Source organism: Hemiscyllium ocellatum, chromosome 20 (genome assembly GCF_020745735.1).
Source record: "Hemiscyllium ocellatum isolate sHemOce1 chromosome 20, sHemOce1.pat.X.cur, whole genome shotgun sequence".
NCBI lineage: Eukaryota > Metazoa > Chordata > Chondrichthyes > Orectolobiformes > Hemiscylliidae > Hemiscyllium > Hemiscyllium ocellatum.
Genome location: NC_083420.1, coordinates 42,948,538 through 42,972,001, shown reverse-complemented (window position 1 = coordinate 42,972,001; position 23,464 = coordinate 42,948,538). Strand labels below are relative to the sequence as shown.

The 23,464-nt window shown below is 38.8% G+C and overlaps 1 protein-coding gene across 2 annotated transcripts in view; it reads right to left on the bottom strand.

Annotated features, from left to right (window-relative positions):
• LOC132825484 (dual specificity mitogen-activated protein kinase kinase 6-like) overlaps positions 1–23,464 on the bottom strand; it is a 125,755-nt gene that overhangs the window by 33,193 nt on the left and 69,098 nt on the right. For both annotated transcript variants that reach the window (XM_060840803.1, XM_060840802.1), the window contains exon 4: positions 1,885–1,998. In XM_060840803.1, coding sequence (XP_060696786.1) covers positions 1,885–1,998 — 114 coding nt within the window. The remainder of the gene's footprint in view (positions 1–1,884; positions 1,999–23,464) is intronic.

Sequence of the window (23,464 nt, the reverse complement as noted above, 5' to 3'; positions counted from 1 at the left end):
AAACTGGTTGAGAAAAAGAACGTAAATGTGATAATAAAATATAAAACCTAGACCTGCATTACACACCTTGCGGAGTTGAGCTGATTTTTATTTTTCCCCCAGCAAATGTCTGCAATGCCTTCAAACAGCAAAGGTTAGGCAATGGATTTGCAACCTAATCATGGTAAAAAGGTAATCTAGGCCACGACATCTTTTAATTCTTATAATTGAATATTCTACCAATTATTTTTTAAAAATTATACTTAAAAAGTTTGTCCAGTAGCATGAAAGCACAGGCTAACAAAAAAAACAGGGAACACAAAGTAAGATGGACAGCAGGGAGAAGGAGCAAATCCAGCTGTTTTTGTCAACATCCATTTTTCAGTAATTAAATGGAATAGAGCTAAAAGTCTTTGCAATAAAATGCAGAAAGAAACAATGATTAAATTATTTATATCTTCTATATTTATTACTGTACGTGTAAACTAATTTGAGAATCAGATTATTCTGCCTCAATGTATTATCCCACTCTCAAATCTTTGTGTTAGCCTAGGGGATTGAAGTTACACTTTCGCCACAATGATTAATTATTCACAATTTGCAACCTATGCAATGTCTAGTGGAGATCAGACAAATCAGTAATGGTTTAGCTGCTCTGATGAGAGTCACTAAAGCCAAAGGTTGAGAAAGGAAATGATTTTGAGAGGTATCCATCCATCAGTAGTGAATCCCTGTTCGAAATAAAATGTGCGCAGAAATACATACCTCCCTTTGCTTAGCCATTTTATTTCAAGAAATCAACCATATTATCTTAACAATGAAGATTCAGTTTCACAACACAACATGTAATGGCTTCACTTTCACATTTTGCAGCACAGCAAATAAGATTGTGTAGGATACAAAACCATGGTATTGAACTCAATGGAGTTTTTCCTTTCCTGAAAGTATGTGCAGAAACATGATAATTAAATCTTGCAGTACTGACGGCTCTTTGACCCATCATGACTTATTTGATTCATTTCACTTCTGTGTTTCCTCAAAATTCTGCAATTCTTTTCCTTATCAAATATTTATCCACTTCCCTTTTGAAACGTATCACAGAGTCAGAATCATACACCACTGAACCTAATTCAACTATTCTTACAGACAATGCACCCCATATCAAAACTGCTTAAATTCATTTCTCATTTACATTCCATTATAAGATGACTCATCTTTTTCGTTGATATGTTTGGTAACTAAAATGATAATGTTAACCAAGAGAAAGAATCATGCATTGCATAGTAGTGCAGGATTCAGCCAAGTGGAATTGCACTATTGGGAAGTCCAGCTCAATGCTAATTTAAATGCATTAATTGATCGTTTGAACATATATTATTCTTCATGCAATGCAGAAGAACTACTCTAATTAGTTATTACAACCAAAAAAACTTCTTCCTATTTCCTCAGCATTTCACTCACCTGCCTTGCTTTGAGCAAACTATATTCCCAGACCACTAGATGGCATCCAGAAGTATTCAATGAATTGACAGATCAGAACAAAACTCAAACTTACATAAGTGCAAGAGTTTCCAGAGTTTCATTACATCAGGTAAAAGTTCAGAACTTAGAAAACAGAACACCACAGGTCAAAAAGTATAAAGAAAATAAAAGCAAACTTCAAATGGAAATAAATTGTGACCACAGACAGCTTGAAGGGAAAATCTAAACGAACATAGTTCATTTATGATTTTTACCTCAAATCCATATAACTTCATAATTTTACAAATTAAAATCAGTCAAATGGAGATTGAAAATCGAAAACAGCATTTGATTTTTGACTCATGACCAGGCACAAATTCTAAGCATTCCTCCTGAAGCTTCCTTAAATCTATCAAAATTAGCAAAGAGGTTCAAAGTAAGTACCTTCACAGCCATTATGGTTCCACTGGGTGCATGCCTCACTTTCTCCACTACTCCATACGCTCCTCGACCCAGTTCATTGATAGGCACCAAATCATCAGCTTCCACCTCGAAATTCTGGAATTAGACCAAAAATAAATGTTAAACTATGTATACCTCACATATAATGCATTAGAAACAGCTAACACACAAATTTCAATCTGCATACAATGCAATTTATTCATGTACCAACACAGATGAAGCAAAAGGACTTTAGTCTAATTATGAATGGTTTCTTTCGGGCTCAGAATCGAACAAATGTGAAAGCTCTTTAGTACTCATCATCGCAGATGCTTATCACTCACCTCCTAACAGGAACTAACAGATCAGAGAATCAGCAAACAAGAAAGAACAGAGAAGACAATGCTTTTCTTTTCCCCCACAAAAACAAAGAAGAATCACCAAATACATTTTAAAATCATTTTTGTATGATACACTTTACATAGGCAATTTTGAATTCACAGAATCACAGGATTCCCTACAGTGTGAAAACAGGTTCTTCGGCCCAACAAGTCCACATAGACTCTCCTCCTCTTTACCCCTGACTAATATCAAATTGTTAAAAGCTTGTGGACTAAATCTTGCATTTTTAGGGCAAATACAAGTCACATCAAATTTCCTGGAGTGTTTCTCACCACAAGGCCTAGCAAGGTTTCGCACACCTTGCAATAAGACTTTCCTACTCTTAAACTCCACCCCCCCTTGAAAGAACAGTCAACATTCTATTAGCCTGCCTGGTTACCTGCTGCATCTGTGTACTAGTTTGTCTTTCATGCACAAGTATCCTCAAGTCTCTTTAATGCAGCGTTTTGCAGTTTTTCTGCATTTAAATAACACTTTGTTCTTCTGTTCTTCCGTCCAAAATGAAGGTTTCTCATTTTACTACATTATACTCCATTTGCCAACATTTTGCCCACTCATTGAACCTATCAATATCTCACTGTAAATTATTTATATCTCTCTTGCAGTCAGATATTGTACAGGACAGACTGCTGCCCACACCTCTGTGGCTGGAAATAAGCTCGGACTGTGCATGCACCATGCTAAAAACTGCTGGTCAGCAGTCCCCACATTGACTGGACTGAAGATTAGCCCCGAACCAGTTCTGACATGGCCACTTGGTCAAATAAACACTGCAGCACAGAGAGCTAGCACATGCTGTAGGTGTTAAACTGATGTCTCAACGTATTGTACAGCAAGATATTACGCAGCATCCCTTCCTCTGCTGCCTCGGACAAATATGGCAAATGGTCTGTTTATTCAATCGAGCACGTCAATACGGCAGTACTGATAGCTTTTGACTCCAGGTAAAGTGCCAACATGCTAACTGGCAATGATAAAGGAAGGCAAGGCAAAACAAAATGCTGTGAGCAAGCAGGTAATGTGTTAAGTAAGGAAGCATTAATGGAGTAAGTAAGCAGCCCTCAGATACAACCTGGTCTAATCAATTAGTGGGGTGCCTGCCTAGTGTGCAAACTGTCCTTGCAACAATCATTTAATGCTAGTTGCTGAAACACCCTGCAATGCAAGTCGGTGCTTGATAAGAGGCCTGCAAATGGATCAAAGCCAAAGTGGTCATGAGGGACTGACAAATGCAAATACCAATATCCATGGACAAGAGCTGCATGCAGTTGGTGCCCGTGAATCATGCCCCAAGATGCAGCCTGATGCTGAACAACAAAGAGACTTCTCGCAGCAAAAGGAAAGCCTCAAATCACCAGTCTGAGGTCTCGATTTCACAAATCGAATTTTCAAATTCTAGCTTGTTTGGCATCTTTGATTAAGATAGGAATCTGAAAATTAATGAAATGAGTTGAAGGTTTAATAAGCTATTCAACAGCTATAAGCTCCCTTAAGTGGAGACTTGCCACTGCCTAATGAAAAACTTGTCACTTGTCAAATGCATAGACGATGCAGCAAGGTGCTCCCAATGTTACAATAGGCCTGCCAAACTTCTCAGGCAATTCTGCCTCAAATCTCACCATAGCCCATATAACAGATTCTTATACAATTCCGTCATGTGTGTCTTTGTTTGCTCCATATAACAGAATAGACAGTAAGCCATAAAAATCAGTGGATTTTCTTAACAGAATCCAGTGTCGTCACATTTCAGCTTATTGCCCATTGTAAGTTAGGATTCTTCCACCCCATCGCATTTCACTCGCTAGCCTGAGAGGCCCACTGAGCTAGTGTCTATAGATCATCACCAAAATATCGTAAAATAACTGTGTAGCTGTAAAGTCAGGTTCTTCTTGCAAAAAAAAGGAAGACTTTTCTTTAGAAAGTGCAAGAACCAGCTTTAAAGTACTTGGTGCATGATGTTTGAAAATTTGCAATAAATCTTTGCTCTTGTTGCAAAACCTCAAAATTGCATACTTGCCTGCCTATTGTGAAAGGTTTTAACAGCTCAATTGAGGAAATTACATAACATACTCAAGTACTTATCAGCTAATCAATTTTGAACAGCCCATCTCAAAGGCCATAAAAAGGGTGTCAAATATTAAACAGCTAATGCAGAAACATCCACGAAATCAGCAATTTCTATTTTAACAGACCCCTAACATAATCCTGCTGTTTTGTATTTTATAGAGTACATTGATAATATTGACTGGCCCCATTTTATTCTCAGACCCCAAATATGATTTATTTCTCCACATGAAAACTTTTTAAAATGATCAATATTCGATATAAAAAAATAAGGTGGGATCAGGTTAATCAGCACCAGAACAGAGTAACTCGTAAGTCAGTCAACATATGCACAGACATGAAAGAAATCAAGCCATGCAAAATATTCTACAAAAATGATACTCCATCATTTTCTTGCAAGATCTGTACAGAAATACAATATCACTAGGTCTTAAGAAAGAAAATATATTACAACATTCAAGTAGTTCAGCTTGTTTTAATAAAATCAGTTCAACAAATTTTGATAAGACCATTTGGAATTACACAATAGCAAAGTGCTGTGGTTAAAATCTAATCCTTAAATCATAATATGAATAACACAATCCTTAGTTTGTTCCCATTTTGGGATCCAAAGGGACAACACTGTCAAATTAGAATGTCACTTCATGTGTGCTAGGTTTGGAGATCAACATGGAGATAACGAGGAGAGTCTGCTTGGAGCTAAAATTAGGGAAAAGTTTTACTGATATGACCTGTAGCAGCCAAGCCAAAAATAGAACATGTTTTATTGCATCAAGCCAAAATCTAAGACCACCACAATACATTTCGCCATGTTTACATACAGACAGACATAAACAGCAAGGCCATTAGTGTCCCCAAATCAAAATTGCATAAATGATCAATGATCATGTTCTATGGCACTTTTTTCCACATATACAGCATTTATATACTGCAATTTGCTGGAGTGAGACATATGCATACAACCCACCATTGTCTTTGTAAGTAGCCCTTGATATAGCAATAAAATGCTTCTCTAAAATGCATCATGCACTACTGCACTAACTCTAGCTGTATCCCAATGACAAAACTTATTCAATGATCACAGTTCAGCAAATATTCATTATATACAACGAAAGCTGGCAGATGTTCCTTTGCATAACTATTTGGAATATATAGGTGCCCCTCCACTCCCATACCTACAGATGATACGTTTGAAGACCTACTGTGGCTGCCTGAAACCGCAGATAGTAGCACACCCTATCATTTAAATGGGAAACGTACCTCCCTGGCAGCCCCTGGAATGTTCCATGCATATTTTCAGGCCGCAATAAACCACACACAACTGAAACCATGGAAACCGAATCCGTGGATATAGGGGTTCAACTGCATGAATAAAATATATACTAAGAGAAACTGGAAGGTCTAGTAATGATTTCCTACTGACGCAAAGCACATTGATCCTTTGGCTATACATCTTTCATGGGATGTGGACTTCTCTGGCTGGGCCAACATTTACTACCCATCACTAGTTGCCTTGGACATTGCAATGCTTATATGTCTTATTGAACTGTTGCAGTCCATTTGATGCAAGTACATCCACAATGCTCTTAGGGTGGGATATCTAGAATTTTGACTCAGTGGGACTGAGGGAACAGCAATAGAGTGCCAAGTCAGGATGGTGATTGGCCTGGAGGTGAACTTGTGGAAGATGGTGTTCCACATATTTGCTGTCCCAGTCCTTCTAGATTGTAGTGATCGCAGGTGAGTTCTACACTAATCATGCTCTCTTTCCCAAAACCTGTCTGCCAATAGGATAGGGTACTAACAAAACTTGAAGGTGCATGAGGGTGTGGTTTGATTCAAAGAGCAGCCAAACTGAAAATCAAACCTCTAGTTCCATCATCCAAGGAACAGGTTGTAGCCTCAAAGACCAATCCCAAATAAAAATGGAAATCAGTGTCTTATGATGTGAACAAAACCTCCAATTTTAAGATTAAAAAGGGGGCCATTATCTGAAACAAATGCTCACTTGATACACCCTCTAACTTCCTTTGAAAATGAAGATTAACTATGCCACATATGGGCATTATACCATTTGTAACTATCTATTAAATAGCAAGTGAAGGGAATGAAAATTCTTCCTGGGTAAGGACACATCATGCCCAACTAAGAAACCTAAAAATTGTATCAAACTAAAAAGGGGAAAAAATATATATAATTTCACAAAGATGAGAGGCACATCAGAAGACTGGACGGAATGTAAAAGGACAGTGAAGACCAAATGATAAATAAGGAGGAAGAAATTACACTATGAGAAAAAGGTAGTCTGAAATTTAAAATTAAGTTTCTACAGGTGATTCAAAAGGAAAAATAAAGTGAGTTCACCAGACGTGCGTCTGCAAAATTAATAATGGGAAATAGGGAAACGGTAGATATATTAAACAAATATTTTAGTTCTGTCTTCACTGCAGACAATAGAAGTAACATCTCAGAAATATCTATGAATCAGAATGTAAAAGGAAAGGAGGAACGTAGAAGAATTACAACCAAGGAAAAGATAAAGAAAATTATTAAAACTAAAACTTAAAGTTTCCTGACTATGAACATCTATAGGTCTTAAAATAAGTGGCCGCTGAGATAGTAGATGCATTGAGTTTTAAATTTCCAAATTCAAAATTTTACAAAGTTCTCATCAGATTTGAAAATAACAAATGTGACTCCATTATTCAAAAAGGTGGGGGGGGGGGGGGAAAATCAGGAAGCAACAGGCTGGATAACCTAATATCTGTCAGAGTAACAATCTATCAGGAATCTACTACTGAAAGTGATTATAGCAGTGAGTGTAGAAAATCTTAATACAATTCGGCAGAGGCAACATGGCTTTATGAAAGGGGAATCATATTTAACGAAGTCATTAACATTAGCCAAGGAAGTAACACACACAAATAAAGGCGAACTGATGGATACACTGCACAAAGCATTTGACAAGGTGCTGCAAGGGTTACAGTGCAAAATTATAGCTCGGGAGTAGGAGTTGCAGATTAGCATAGAAAGAAGATCGGTTTGTTATTAAAAAGCAAAGGATGGATATAAATGGATTTTTTTTGGCAGGATGTGGCATGCCACAAAATAATGTGGGATCAATTATTTATAATTTACAAAAATGGCTTTGTTGCAGGGAACAAATTTATGGTTGTTAAACTTGTTGATAACAATGTAGATGGATAATCAAGTAGTGATGCAAGCACAAGGAGTCTGCAAAGGGAGACTGGTTAATTGAGTGACATATGAAGCATTATGAGGAAAATGTGAACTTTTTATACTTTTCCAAAAAAATGGAAGCATGGCATCCTATCTGAAATGGGGGATGGGTGGCGACTGCAGAAAATATTGGTAGAATGATCAGAGAGAAAGGAGAAGAAATGTTTTCCTCCCAAGAGGACGAAAGTCTTTTAAATTTTCGTCCCAGCGAGCATAGAAGGTAGGCTCACCAAATAATGTTTCGAGCAGGAGATCGACTCACTTGTTAATCAAGAATCTAAGAATATTGAGGGCAAAGATGAAAATGGAACTGAAGCTACAGTTTGATCAGCCATGATCTTACTTAATATCAGAACAGGCTGGAGGAACCAGATGGCCTATTCCTGCTCCTAAGTTCTATATTTGCAATGTCTTGCTGATTCCATTGCAAACAGCAGTGATCACATGTACAGCAAGTGTTGGTTGCTGGAAGAACGTCGGCTTAGAGTTGATGATCTGGATTCTGAGCTTCAAACACTGCAGTATATCTGGGAGAGGGAGAGGTACCTGGACTCTTTGTTTCAGGATTAAGGAAAGCCACAAAAAGCTATAAAATAAAGTAAGATAGAGTATAAGAAAAAAAAACTAGCACAGACTATAAAGACAGATAGCAAAGGTTTCTATAAATATATAAAACAAAGAAGAGTGGCTAAAGTAAATGTTGGTCCTTTAGAGGATGAAATGGGACAGTCAGTTATGAGATATGATGAAATGGCTGAGACATTCAACAGGTACTTTGCATCTGACTTCACAATAGAAGATACTAATAACATGCCAGTAAGTGACAAAAAAACAAAAAGGTCGGGGAGGACTTTTATTATTATTATGGAACAGCTAGTCATAGAGTCATAGAGATGTACAGCATGGAAACAAACCCTTCAGTCCAACCCATTCATGCCGACCAGATATCCTAACCCAATCTAGTCCCACCTGCCAGCACCCAGCCCATATCCCTCCGAATCCTTCCTACTCATGCACCCATCCAAATGTCTTTTAAATAGTACCAGCTCCCACCATTTCCTCTGACAGCTCATTCCACCACGACCCTCTGCGTGAAGAAGTTGCCCCTTAGGTCTCTTCTATATCTTTCCCCTCTTACCCTAAACCTATGTCCTCTAGTTCTGGACTCCCCGACCCCAGGGAAAAGACTTTGCCTATTTATCCTATCCATGCCCCTCATAATTTTGTAAACCTCTATAAAGGTCACCCCTCAGCCTCCGACGCTCCAGGGAAAACAGTCCCAGCCTGTTCAACCTCTCCCTATTGCTCAAATCCTCCAACCCTGGCAACGTCCTTGTAAATCTTTTCTGAACCCTTTCAAGTTTCACAACATCTTTCCGACAGTATTGGGTAAGCTAATGGAGCAAAGGATAGATAAATCTGCTGGCCCTCGTTGAATGCATCCCAGGGTATTAAAAGAGATTGTGAGAGAAATAGCAGGTGGACTGGTGGTAATTTTCCAAAATTCGCTGGACTCTGGGGCAGTCCCAGCAGATTGGAAAATAGCATATGTTTAAAAACGGAAGTAGACAAAAGATGGGGATTTATAGACTAGTGAGCTTAACCTCTATTGGGGAAGATGCTTGAGTCTATTATCAAGGAAGAAAGAGCATCTTGAAAGAAAATATCCCATTGTATAGATGCAGCATGGGTTCATAAAAGGACAGGACAGGTCATGCTTCACAAATCTTTTGGAATTCTATGAAGACATTTCAAGCAAGGTGGACAACAGGGACCCAGTGGATGCCGTGCACCGAGATTTTCAGAAGACCTTTGACAAAGTGCCGCACATGAGGCTGCGGCAGAAGATAAGGATGCACAGTTTTAGGGGTAGTGTATTAGCATGGAGAGAGGATTGATTGATTGATAGGAAGCAAAGAGTGGAGATAAATGAGTGCTATTCTGGTTGGCAATCAGTGACTAGTGTACTTCAGTGATCGGTGTTGGGGCCACAATTATTTACCATTTATATGGACTATCGGGAGTTGGGGCCCACATGTATGGTACCAAAATTTGCTGATGACACGAAGATGAGTGGCAGAGCAAAGTGTGCAGAGGACTGTGAAACTTTGAGGAACACAGATACATTGAGTGAGTGGGTAAAGGTCTGGCAGATGGAACACAATGCTCATAAATGTGATGTCAAACATTTTGGTAGGAGTAACAGCAAAATAAATTAATAATTGAATGGTAGGAAGTTGCAGCATACTGACTTGCAGAGGAACCTGGATGTCCTTGGGCATGAATCACAGAAAGTTGGTTTGCAAGCACAACAAATAATTAGGAAGGCAAATTGAATTTTGTCTCATTGCTGAAGGGGTTGAGTTTAAAAGCAGAATGATAATGTTACAGCTGTACAAGGTGCTGGTGAGGCCACACCTGGTGTACTGTGTGCAGTTTTGGTCTCCTTACTTGAGAAAGGATGTACTGACACTGGAGGGGATGCAGAGGAGGTTCACTAGGTTGATTCTGGAGTTGAGGGGGTTGACTTATGAGGAGAGGCTGAGTAGATTGGAATTATATTCATTGGAATTCAGAAGAATGAGGGGGGAGTCTTACAGAAACATACAAAATTATGAAGGGAATAGATAAAATAGAAATAGATTGAATGTTTCCACTGGTAGATGAAACTAGGACAAGAGGGCATAGCCTGAAGATTAGAGGAAGCATGTTTAGAACTGAACTGAGAAAGAACTTCTTCACCCAGAGGGTTGTTAATCTGTGGAATTCCTTGCCCAGTGAAGTAGTTTAACTATTTCAGTAATTGCTTTTAAAGCTAAGGTAGACACTTTCTTGAAAAGTAAAACAATTAAGGGATATGGTGAAAATGTGGGTAAGTGGAGGTGAGTCCATGAAAAGATTAGTCATGATCATATTGAATGGTGGAGCAGGCTCAAAAGGGCCAGACGGCCTACTCCTGCTCCTAGTTCTTATGTTCTTGGTCGGATACATTAGTTCCAAGTCTAGTGACTTGAGCAAATTTTAAATATTAAAAAAAATCACAATACTTTTCAAAGAATGTAGAATTTCCATCAACGCCTTCAATAACATCCTGTCCTCAACAAAATTACTGCATGGTGTAAGTTACAGCATTTTCATCATATGCTGTGAGAGAAAAGCTCCTTGGAAGAAAGATGGCTGTCTTTTTTGTGTCCAGATCAAAGTCACTAAGAAAAAATATACCTTGCTAAATTGGCGTGCTTTGTGGCATTGCTAGGACCATGAAAAGATGTTCTATAATTCAATCATCTTTCTTTAATTAGGCAATTTGATAATATACAATAAGCAGCAAGAACATTATATTGACAGGATTAATTTTGGAGGGATTACAGGAGAATAAGAACAGATGCCCTTAAAGATTTAAGATGTCTTAGCAAGTTTTAGATTAACCATACAAACTAGTTTTAATTCCCAGTCAGCAATCCTAGCTAAGAAGGAAGAGAAGCTAAAAGAGGAGCTAGGGTTTTCCAGACATTTTGTTAGTTTCAGCTTTCATATTTAAGCATGTTCCACTTACACAAAAGTGACAGGAGGGTTGTCAACATGTCAACTATATTCCACAAAATGTAAGCTTACTTCAAACAGTCGGCTTCTATAATTGAATATTCTGTCAACCAGCAATTCAGAGACAGTGAAACATCCCAGCAATAATACTGGATCGGCAACATACTTTCACTATCACGATAAGCTACTGACCCAACATCAACTCACTTCCATCTCATTTAGATGATTTATTTCTGACATTAGTTTTTTTTAAACAATCGCAGCAGCTTTTCTTTGTCTGAACTACATCAAATTATGTAGTTTTGTCATATTAGTTCCACTTGTGATCGCTTAAAGTACATATGGATGTTTGTTTTAAACAGCAAAATTTCTTGTATATATTCTGGAATCTCATTTCTATAGAACACTGGATTTTAGTACAATAATAGTTATATAGGATAGAAACATAAAATAACTCATGCTCACAAAATGCTGCTCAATGTGACTTCTCCACTGTATTCACTTGCTAAACAATGCAGAGTGTCTATAGTTACACTAATTACCAATTTAAGATAATCAATTGAACTCATAATATGGTTCATTTAGGAATGCTGTAACAGATATATTCATATACAGGGATTAGTTTTCTGTATCTTTTGAAGTTTCTGGGAAGCGTGGACCTCTATGGTTTCCCATTGCTTTCTTTGGAGCAACACCTTAGTCAATTAGGGTTCACTTGTCAACCAAACAGTATCTTTTTCCTGAGGTAAAATTATTCTGATTGTCAAATATCAAACATTCTTGTGTTTGCTCTATTGAGTAGCAAGATTTATGGAGAAAATTCAAAGACCCTCAGCAGTTCAAACAACACTGCTAATGACAGAGCAAATAAAATTGAAATATGTTTAAGAGGCTATAATAGAGGGACTCCAATCATTGACGGCATATGGCTGGAAAAGATTCCAAAGTAGAGAAGCAATAGGTGACTTGGAAACAGGATGAGAATTTTTAAATCAAAAAATTCCTTAATAGGAAGGTCACATAAGCATGTTATTGTAGCAGTGATGTGTGAATAGCACATTTTTGATGTCTTATGGAAGATAGAACATGGAAGGCCAACGAGGTGTGCAATGGAATGATTAAGTCTAGAGCATCTTTTTGAGAATTTCACAATAATAAGACAAAGAAGGAGAAGGTTTGGGAATGCTTCAGAAATGTAATTGATAGTACAAGTATGTGGTCAGAAACTCATCAGAGTCAAGTATGACATCAAGATTCTGAATGGTTTGGTTCAGCAAGCAGTTACCCAGCTCAGCATTAATAGTTGCCACTTTGAGATGGATTCCATAGCAAGAGAATGGAATCAGTGGTGGGAACTAAAATCGGTGACTATTAAGAAATGCATGCAAAATATAATAGCAGAAGCAATAGAACAGTGTCCAATGAAAGCAGAGACCACAAATATCCAGCTCATTAATGTAACAGTCAGTCAATCTAATCAGACTGCAAACAACTTAAAAACTAAAAGGTGCATCTTTCAAAACAGTCCACAACAATGACTCCACACTCAAAAGACTGATTTTTAAAAAACGTATGCCCAATAGTATAAATGTTAACTCACCATTGCAAGAACAGTAGATCACTCAGCCCCTCTTACCACTCAAATCAGATCAAGGTTGATTACATCTGAGATTTCATCTCACATACATTTTTGTTCTGTAACCCTTATACCTTGTCTGACAAAACACAACTTGTCTAATTTCCTTGATCGTGTTTTTAGTTGTTGAAAATTTAACATTATAAACATAGAAATTTTAGTATAAGTTATTTAATAATTAGCTCTTTTCATCTTTGGCTGCTCCCTTGGAATTTCATTAAATCGATCCCTATTCAGATATAATCAGGAAAATCGAATTCATACCACATATGGAACCTTTGACTACATTCCTAATGTAGCTTGTCAACCAAGGGCTAAGGGAGTGCCTCAGACATAGAAAACCGCAGCAACATGAAGCTGTCAAATGTCTATACTCTAGACTTTGGTACATTACTTCCTACTGGCAAGTGTTCAAGACTTCCTGTGGCTTGACTACGTACTATGTTCAACCCCATGGCTGTGCGAATGCCAATGTTTGCTGTGGTGTTGGGAGGTGTATAATACTTCCTTTAACATTCAACAATCTTTCCACTATTTGCAGAAAGCTCTTTATAAATAACTTGCCTCCTTACCTCTACATTCGTGAAATATTTAATGGTTCATTTAATCTTTGGGATTGATGACCATGGTTGTATACAGTTCAGTTCAGTGCAACTCTCTTCTTCTTCCCTCCCTCTCTCTCCCAGATAAATGAGAATCAGTGAAAATTGGGAGAAATTGCGAAAAGGACAAGACTAGTTTACTTCTACATACACATTTTACCCCACTGGCAATCAGCAGATGACCCTTTCACTATGCCTGATCAACTCTGTATTCAAGTTCACATAATTCATCACCTTTTTGGATAGTTGTTTCCTAGTCTTATTTTACTTTCACTTTATGCAAATTAAAATGTTTGCCTATATTTTTCAAGCAATAAAAACTGAAGTGGTAGAAAATCAGCTATCTTTTATTGCAGCCATGTGTTTGCTTGGACCAAATTTCACCATCTTCCTGCCAAGGGTTTCAGGACTTAAATACCCAACAGACCACTCATGTTTAATGCTGTAGCTATTTTTACACAGCCTCAATATGGTAAAAAGTCATTTGTGTTGAACATGATTTTTCTGCTGTACTTAAATTATACAATAGTCCTACCTTCGAATACTTCCTGAAAAATAAATGAATAAATAAAATATTCTTGAGAGCCCACATTCATAACTTACAAATTCTATTCATATTCAGTATTGCAACCTTCAAGAGAATTAAATGCAAAGTTGAGATTTGGCTTCTGAACCAACTAAATTTCTTCTGCAGGCTTTACTAGCACCTGCACTTCCAGTGTATTTGAGTTAAGGGAGGGGACACGTGAAGAAAGCCTCCCCTGATATAGGAAAGTGTCTTTTTTGTGCTTTGAACAGAAGTGTCAAGAGCAACTGAAATTAACGCATTATAAAAGAATGGCCAGAAGATGCAACGGAGGTAATTAATGCGGAACAGACCAGAGGAGCCAATTCTTATATAAATTTAAAGCAATCCAAAAATACTAATTGTATTAAACAGTTTTGAAGTTACCCTTGACATATTTTCAATTCTTTGCTCCCGGGTCTTCACGCCTTATTCAACCCTTTTATTTTATTGCCTACAGCACATTCATTGATTCTCACTAGCATTTGACAATGGGAATACTGCATGTTAGGTGCTCTACAAAGTTACAGAAATACCTGAAGTCTTGTCAAGTCAGTCAAGAGGCCACCTGTGGTGGACTTTGCTTTAGTAGACTATTAGTGTATATAGAAACTTTATAGTCGATAGCAGGACTGATGGTACAAATGCAGCCCAACTGCTTTGCTAGATGCTTCTTCAGAATTTTCCTCTCCCATCTCAAAGCAACATTTTAGGCATGGCTTAGTGGGCAATGCACAGTCCGGAGTCAGTAGATAATGGATTAAAACCCCGTTCCCGAGACTTGAGCCCGTAATCTAAAATGACATCCTGCACAGTACTACAGAGTATTGGAGGTGCCTTTTTCCTCAATGAGGTATCCTGCTTAACTGGCATATCAAGATGACCATCAGCCCACAGCATTCAACTGATTGCACCCACCAGGCTGCCAACAGTCACAACTTCCTTTAGTAATATTTATATTCATTACATATTCAATATTGAACATACATGTTCAGACCTAATTGGCATTGGCTGCAGGCATCTTCAGATCCTTCAGAAAGCAAGACTGCGCCATGAGGACAGTGTTAATATACACCATAAGAGCTAATATGGCTAATGACAGAATCATCATCTGAATCTCACATGTAATTTTCTTCCACTAATAGTATTTGAAAGAATCTACACCTGAATCTGTGATTGCAGATGGAAACAAGCTAATCCAGGAAATGCAGCACTCTTATCACATTCTCAATTCGACACAGATTTAGAACTCATTCTTTGGCCACTCTAGGATTTGCACAGAAAGGAAAAGTCAGACTACTTTTCTTTCAACAGACATTGACACACATAAACAAATGCCTTATCTTGCCACTGAAGTGACTGCACAGAAGGAATGCACAAACTGAAGTCCAGTCACTAATGACTGGTTAGAAAGTCAGAAGCATTGCTAAAAAGAGACATAACACTAAATGTTATTGCTTTGTGCTCACCAGGACTGAAATGCAAGAAAACCAACTACAGAAAAAACATTTTTACCAGCCTGACAAGGGGCATTGATTAACAATCCAAAAGCACAAGCCAAAACTCAGACCAATAACAGAAATTGTCAACGAAACTCATCAGGTCTGGTAGCACAGGTGAGAAGAAAGCAGTGTTAACATCTTGTATCTGGCGATTCTTCATCAGAGCCCAACATTCTGGAGACATGTGTTTGAATTCCAACATGACAGATAGAGAAATGGGAATTCAATAGAATTCAGTAGGATGACAAGCAATCCAAAAGGTGACTGCTAATTGTTGGAAAAGTCCATCTGATTTAGTCATACCTTTAGGGAAGGAAATCTTTACCTTATCTAGCCTACATATGCAACCAGGCTCTTAATGCCTTCTGAAATGGACTAGCAAACCATTCACTTCAAGGGAAATAAAGGATGGACAATAAATGCTGATCCAACCAGTGACAACAGTGAACAAATACGAAAAAACTAGATACAGGGTTAAGAAAACAAAAACTGAACCCAAGGTTTGTAAACCAAAACATCTGGGCAGGCTGAAACGGATTGAGGTTACATAAGGGAACATGGAGTCACCTGAGTACAAACATTGAAGACTGGACCTGGATGGTTTGCAGCTAAGAAAAAGCTAAAGTAAATGATAGCTAGTTAAGCTAGTTCCATAAGCTCAGTATTAAAAAAATCACTAACTTTATTACTCACCAATTGGAGTGCAAGTGAAGCTTAACACCAGTTTTAAAATGAAGGAACAGAAGCTGAAAATTGCAGAAATATCTTCGATGATTTAAGTCCTGTGCTGACCAAACAGGGCAAGTGTCATGGTGGTCTCTAGAGATGCCAATACTACTTTATATGGAGCATGGAATTTTATCATTTATGGCTTAGTGTAAACATTTGAGAGTTGTTTACTAGTAAATTCCATTCGGCTGGGATCAAACAACGTGATTACACTTTGATCAATTTATTGGTTCAATGCCAGAGAACTTTCTAGAAACCGAGCACACTTTGAAGTAAATTAGCAGAAGAAAGAATATTCTCAAGCAAAGCCTTTGAGACCACATTGAGAAGCAGATGCCCTGAAGTAATCTTCAGATAAAACAAATAACCAAAAGAGAAGATCTATATGGAGAACAAAGATGGTCACTTCACTCGAATCAGGATAAGTTTGGCTTGAATCAAATACTAAGAGTTAAAGCGAGAGTTAAATATGAATTAAGTAAAATGAAGTGCAGTTAAATGACATGAGTTAAGAAAGAACTAAATATTACGTTCGAGTATAAGTGCCTAAAGTGTTAAAGTAAAGAAGGGTTTCTTTAATTAGAGTCTGTTCCCTGCCTTTTGGTTGTCACACAAGGGAAGGATATTTGGACAGAGTGTTTGAATACTCCTTTTCAGGCAACACACGTAAGAGATCAGTATGTAAAATGGAAGTACATGGGACTGGAAGTAGTTTTTTGACATGGACAGAGAAAAGGGCAGCCAGAAAACATAAGTATAGCAACAAAAAGGTCAGTTACTGAATGGCACCAGTGACCAATGGATATGGTAGGAATCAACGATTGTACACTAGCTATTCACAATATTAATGGTTTAGATGAGGGCACTAAAAGTAATTTATAACGTAAGATGCAGAGATGCTTCAGTGTGATTTGGGCAAGTTGAGTGAGTGGGCAAATGCATGCAGATGAAAAATAAGGTGAATAAATGAGATTTTCCACTTTGTAGCAAAACAGGAAAACAAATTTTTGAATGACAATAGATTGGGAAAGGGAAGCTGCAATGAGACATGGATATCCTTGCACACCAGTCACTCAAGTAAATACGCAGGTGCAATATGCAGTGAAGAAGGAAATTGTATGTTTGCCTTAATAACAAAGGAATTGGAGTACAAGAGAAGGGATACCTTACTGCAACTGTACAGAGCCTTGGTGAGCCCACATCCGGAAGTAGTATGTGTAGTTTTGGTCTTCTTATTAGAGGAATGATGTGCTGGCTACGGCAAGAATGCAACAAATGTTCATCAGACCGATTGTTGGGACAGTACAGCTGCGTATGAAGAAAGACTGGAATGGACAAAGGCTACATTCATTGGAGTTTAGAATGAGGTGGAACTTCATTTGAACCTGTGAAATTCAAGCACGACTACATTGGGTAAACACAAGAAGGATGTTCCCGATGGCCATGGAGTCCAAAATCAGGGGCCACAGTGTAAGAAGGCAGGGTAGACCACTTAAGACTGGGATAAGGAGAAATTTCTTCAAAGAGTGGCAAGTCCCTAGAATTCTCTGCAAAAGAAAGTAGTGGAGGCCAAAACACAATGTTTTCAAGAAAGGGATGGATGTTGTTCTTGGACTATAGGGATCCAAGCGTATGGGGACAAAAGCAGGAATGAAGTACTATGTTGAACGCTGAGCCATGGTCCTATTGAGTGGCAGAACAGCCAACCCCTGTTTCCATTTTCTATGTTTCTGTGCTGCCTGACCAGCTGCATATTTTCTGTTTCTAGTGCATCTGAATTTCCTTGGGGGAAAAAAAAAGAGTCTAACATGAGTCTACCATATTGTTAGATGTTTGCAGACTTTTGGCAAAATTAAAATACAAGCTTCCAGGGTATTGTAAGCAAAGAAACTTGGAACAAGAGTAAGCCATTGGTCCTTCCTGAAGGGCTTCTGCCTGAAAAATAGATTTTCCTGCTCCTCTGATGCTGCCTGACCTACTGTGCTTTTCCAGCACCACTCTAATCTTGACTCTAATCTCCAGCATCTGCGGTACCCACTTCTGCCCATTGGTCCTTTTAAGCCTGTCCCACAATTCAAGATTATCATCTATCTCAAAAGCCATTGTCGCACTTTCTCTCCTATCCCTTGATGCCTGTAAAATCTAAATATTTATCAAGGATGTTGCCAGGGTTGGAGGATTTGAGCTATAGGGAACGACTGAATAGGCTGGGGCTATCTTCCTAGAGCGTTGGAGACTGAAGGGTGACTTTATGGAGATTTATAAAATCATGAGGGGTATAGATAAGATAAATAGAAAACGTCTTTTCCCAGGGGTGGGGGAGTCCTGAACTAGAGGGCATAGATTTAAGGTGAGAGGAGAAAGATAAGGGACCTAAGGGGCAACTTTTTCACAAAGAGAGTGGTATGTGCATGAAATGAGCTGCCAGAGTAAGTGGAGAAGGCTGGTACATTTACTACATTTAAAAGACATCTAGATGGGTCTGTGAATAGGAAGAGTTTAGAGAGATACAGGCCAAGTGCTGGCAAATAGGACTAGATTAGGTTTGGATATCTGATTGACATGGACAGGTTGGACCCAAGGGTCTGTTTCTGTGCTGTACATCTGTATGACTAATCCATTTTTGAGTAGACTCAATGACTTAGTCTCTATAGCTTCTGAGGTAGTGAATTCCAAGGTTGACCACACATTTTAGTGAAGAAACGTTTCCTCTTAGTCCTAAATTGTCTAACCCATATCCAGAAATTGGGACTCCTGGTTCTAATCTTCCCAACCAGGAAAAACATCCACCTTGCACCTAGTCGATATAGCCCTGTTGGAATTTTTATGTTTCAATCAAATTCCCTCTCATTCTTCTAAACTCTGGTGAATACAGTCTAAGCCAAATCAAACTCTCCTCTAAAGACAGGTCTGACATCCCTGGTAGCAGTCTCGTGAACCTTTGTTGCACTTCCACTTATGGCAAATATATTCTCTCTTAGGTAGAGAGACCAAAACTATACGCTATACTATTAATGCAGTCTTACTAAGCTTCTGTACAACGGGCCTACTTTTTTTGTCTTCCTCCCTTATTGAATGACGGTGCAATATATTTTCAGAATCAGATTATCGAAAGGTTACTGCCAGAGCACCAAATATTTGAGTAGCTCTTCCTTTAACATTGTAGAATAAACACCATTAGGTCCAGGAGAGTTACCTGCTTACCCATTAGTTTCCCTAGCACTTCTTCTCTAGCGATACATTTGTTTATATTTCCTGCACTACTTTTGGCCCTTGTTTATTTAGAATGTTTGGAATGCTATCAGTGAACTCTATTGTGAAGACTTAGAGTCAGAGTCATAGAGATGTACAGCACGGAAACAGACTCGTCCATGCCAACCAGATATCCTAACCAATCTAGTCCCACCTGCTAGCACCCGGCCCATATCCCTCCAAACCCTTCATATTCATATACCCATCCTGATGCCTTTTAAATATTGCAATTGTACTAGCTTCCACCACTTCCTCTGGCAGCTTATTCCATACACGTACCACCCTGTGTGAAAATGTTGCTCCTTAGGTCTCTTTTCTATCTTCCCCCTCTCACCCTAAACCTAAGCCGTCTAGTTCTGGACTCCGCCAGCCCAGGGAAAAGACTTTGTCTATTTATCCTAGCTATGCCCTCATGATTTTATAAACCTGTATAAAAGGTCACTCCTCAGCCTCTAACACTCCAGGGAAAACAGCCCTAGCCTCCCCATAGCTCAAATCCTCCAACATTCTTGTAAATCTTCTCTGAATCCCTTCAAGTTGTACAACATCTTTCAGATAGGAAGTAGTCTGGAACTGCACGCAATATGCTACCTGTGACCTAACCAATGTCCTGTACAGCCGCAACATGACCTCCCAACTCCTAACTCCCAATGGTACGCCATACTCTAACCAATAAAAGAAAGCATACCAAACACCTTCACTATCCTATTCAATTCCTCCAACCTTTCCTGGATCCCTATTTTTATTTGCCAAGCCTCATTTCCTAAGGGGATCATTCACTTCGGTCTCACTCTTCCTTCTTAGATAGATATTTTAAAAAAGACTCTTACTGTTTGTTTATATATTCTTGCTACTTCGCTAAAAAAAAAAGTTCTATTTCTGGTATGTTTTCTAAGGATCTAATGGTTGTCAGAAAATGTACTGATGGAATTAATGGACTCCAATATCTGGATTTAGTGGTTTGCATCCTGATGTTCTAAAGGAGGTGGTTGCAGGAGTCTGTGTGCCTGTGTCTGCGTGCACGTAAGAGGGTTTTATGAGCCATTTAGCCTTGTTCTATTCCAAATAAAAAGGTCATACTGGAGCTTCTTTTCATTCAGTCTTACATTTATTTTCAGCACAGCTCCTCACCTTGACCAGTTTAAGCAAATGACTCTTTCTAGCCAAGCAAATCAAATAAACTAAAAGTTACTAGTTACCTCTTAAAAAGGCAATTCTTCATAAGGGAGTGTCGTTTTCATACCCTTCCCATACAGAAGAAATAAATAAATGAATCCATATTGAACCAAATTAATGAGTAGCAGCCCTTTAAAAAGGCACAATAATAGATACTAAACACTCAAATTAAAATGAAGTAATTTTAACTTTAATTGGACAGGTTCTGACACACCTCCAGGCAGGTGAGGCTTGAACCCAGAGTTTGCAGCTCATAGGTGGGTCATTGCCAGTGCCCCACAATTTCATTTTTTTTAAAAAAAATCAACCTATTCAAAAGATGTTATGACACACCTGTGGAGCAGGTGGGACCCAAACCTGGGTGTCTTAGTCCAGAGACAAGGACACACCACTGTACCACAACCCTCCCCTTCATAATCCCATTATTTGTGTACAATTAATATCCTCAACCTATCTATAATCAAACATAACTGGTATAGGTTTACAAGCCTGACATCAGTCCTTGAAAAATTGTTTGTATCCATTACTGAGGAAGTAGTTAACAGGCACTTAGAAAATCATAATATTATTCAACAGAGCTTATGAAAGATGATAGTCTTTGAAAAATCTGATTTTTTTTTTGACGGTGTAACTAGTAGCTAAAGAAAATCATAACCAGTGTTGTATATTTGGATTTTTAAGATGACATTCAGGAAGCTACCACCCAAATGTTAATACATTTAAGTGCTAATGGGTTGGGAGGTAATATGTTAGCATGAGAATCCAAGTGAGGTAGAGTATGGGGCATTTCCATTTCAACAAGTTGTTTTTAGTGGCACACCAAAATAATTGGTGCTGGGGCCTCAGCTATTTACAACCTGGAGTAATAATTTAGTTCAAGGCACTGAGTTCAATGTGTTCATGTTTGTTGTAGATATAAAGTTAAGTGAGAAATCCACTGGCTCAACACAGTTTGCAAAGGATATTGATAGGTTAAAATGAATAGGCAAGCATAAGTAGCAAGTTATAGACAGAGATAAGCGATCCCACAACCAACAGATTAGATTTAAGTTCTGCAGTCGTACCACATTCAGTAATGAATAGTGGTAGATAATAAAACAACTCACTGGAAGGAGGTGGATCCACAAATATCCTCAATGATATAACAGCCCAACAAAAAAAGACTGAAGCATTTGCAGCAATCTTCAGCCAGAATTCCTGAATTTTTGATCCATCAGTGGTCCCCAGTAACATAGATAGCAGTCTCCAGCCAATTTGATTCACTCCACGTGATATCAAGAAATGGTTGAAGGCACTGTATAGAGCAAAGTCTATGGACCCTGTCAACAGTCCAGCAAGAGGAATGAAGACTTGTACTCCACAACTTGCCGCTCCCCCTAGCCAAGTTGATACCCCCAGTGTTGTAACTGCACTGTATCAACCGCAACACATTTGCACCAATGTGAGAACTTACTCAGGTATGTCCTGTCCACAAAAAGCCAGGAAAAATCCAATCTGTTCAGTTACTGCCCCATCACTTTTCTCCCGATCATCAGGAAATGGATGCAAGTGGTCATCAAAAGTGCTATCAATAGTACCCTCTCTGCAATAATCTGCTCAGTGACACCCAGTCTGGATTCTGCTAGGGCCACTCAGGTCCTTATCTCATTACAGCCTTGGGTCAAACATAGGCAAAACAGCTGAATTCCAGAGGTGAGGTAGAGTAATAACTGTTTACATCAATGCTGCTGTATTCAACCAGATTCTGGCATCAAGGAACCCTAGTAAAACTGGGAACAATGGGTATCAGTGGACAAACTTGCCAATGATTGGAGTCATACCTGACACACAGGAAGATGGATGTTGTGGTTGTAGGTAAGTCATCTCAACTCCAGGTAATCTGTGCAGGAGTTCCTCAGGATAGCGTGCTAGGTCCAACCATCTTCAGCTGTTTCATCAATGACCTACTTTCCATAAGATCAGAAGGGTGGATGTACCCCAATGATTGCACAATGTTCAGCACTATTCACAACTCCTCAGATAATGAAGCAGTTCATGTTCAAAGGCAACAAGATCTGTACAATATCCAGGCTTGGACTAACAATTGGTGAACAGCACTTGCACCACACAAGTGCCAGGCAATGATCATCTCCACCTCACTGCCAATGTTATTGCCAAGGAAAATAAGGGGAAAATTACTACATTCACAACTTTTTGAATAAGTGGCTTTCACTGAAACTAAATCCTTGAATAGCAACCAAGCACCTCTAAGCATATGGTGTTTGTAGCTCATGCCCTGAGAGATTGTTTTATTGATGCCAATTCTAACTGCTAAATACTCTCCATACCTGGTGGGAAGCTTGTTTCACACACAATCCAACAACTTTAGACTGACATATAGGTAAGAGGTACAGGGCGCAATGTAACATCTGGCTGGCAAGGATATAACAAGTGCTGCCCATGGTCAGGAGCACCCTGGCTTCAAGGTGGGGTAATGAATGACCACACCAAGTGTGGACCTGGGTGGGAAAGGCATACAGATGTAAACAAATGGTGAAGAATTAGGTGACAACTGGGGAGAGTGAAGTCTGTGGGGTTAACAGAATATGAATATTTGAAGGTTCACTGGCATATTCAGACAGAGGCTGGAAGCCACTGGCAGAGGGATACTTACTGGCCTCTTGCATCGTGCTAGAAACAGGGAAGAAAACGGTTGCGAACACAACTGGAGTGGGCAGGGTAAAGGACTCAACCTGTGAGAGGGGCTGCAGCAAACACTGATCGTAGGACATTTAAAAGGAATGAATGCAAGTCACAGATCCATGTAATGTACAGCACAAAGGGGACCTACTCCCTCACCATATTGCAGGGTTAACCCTCTCTGCCTGTTGCA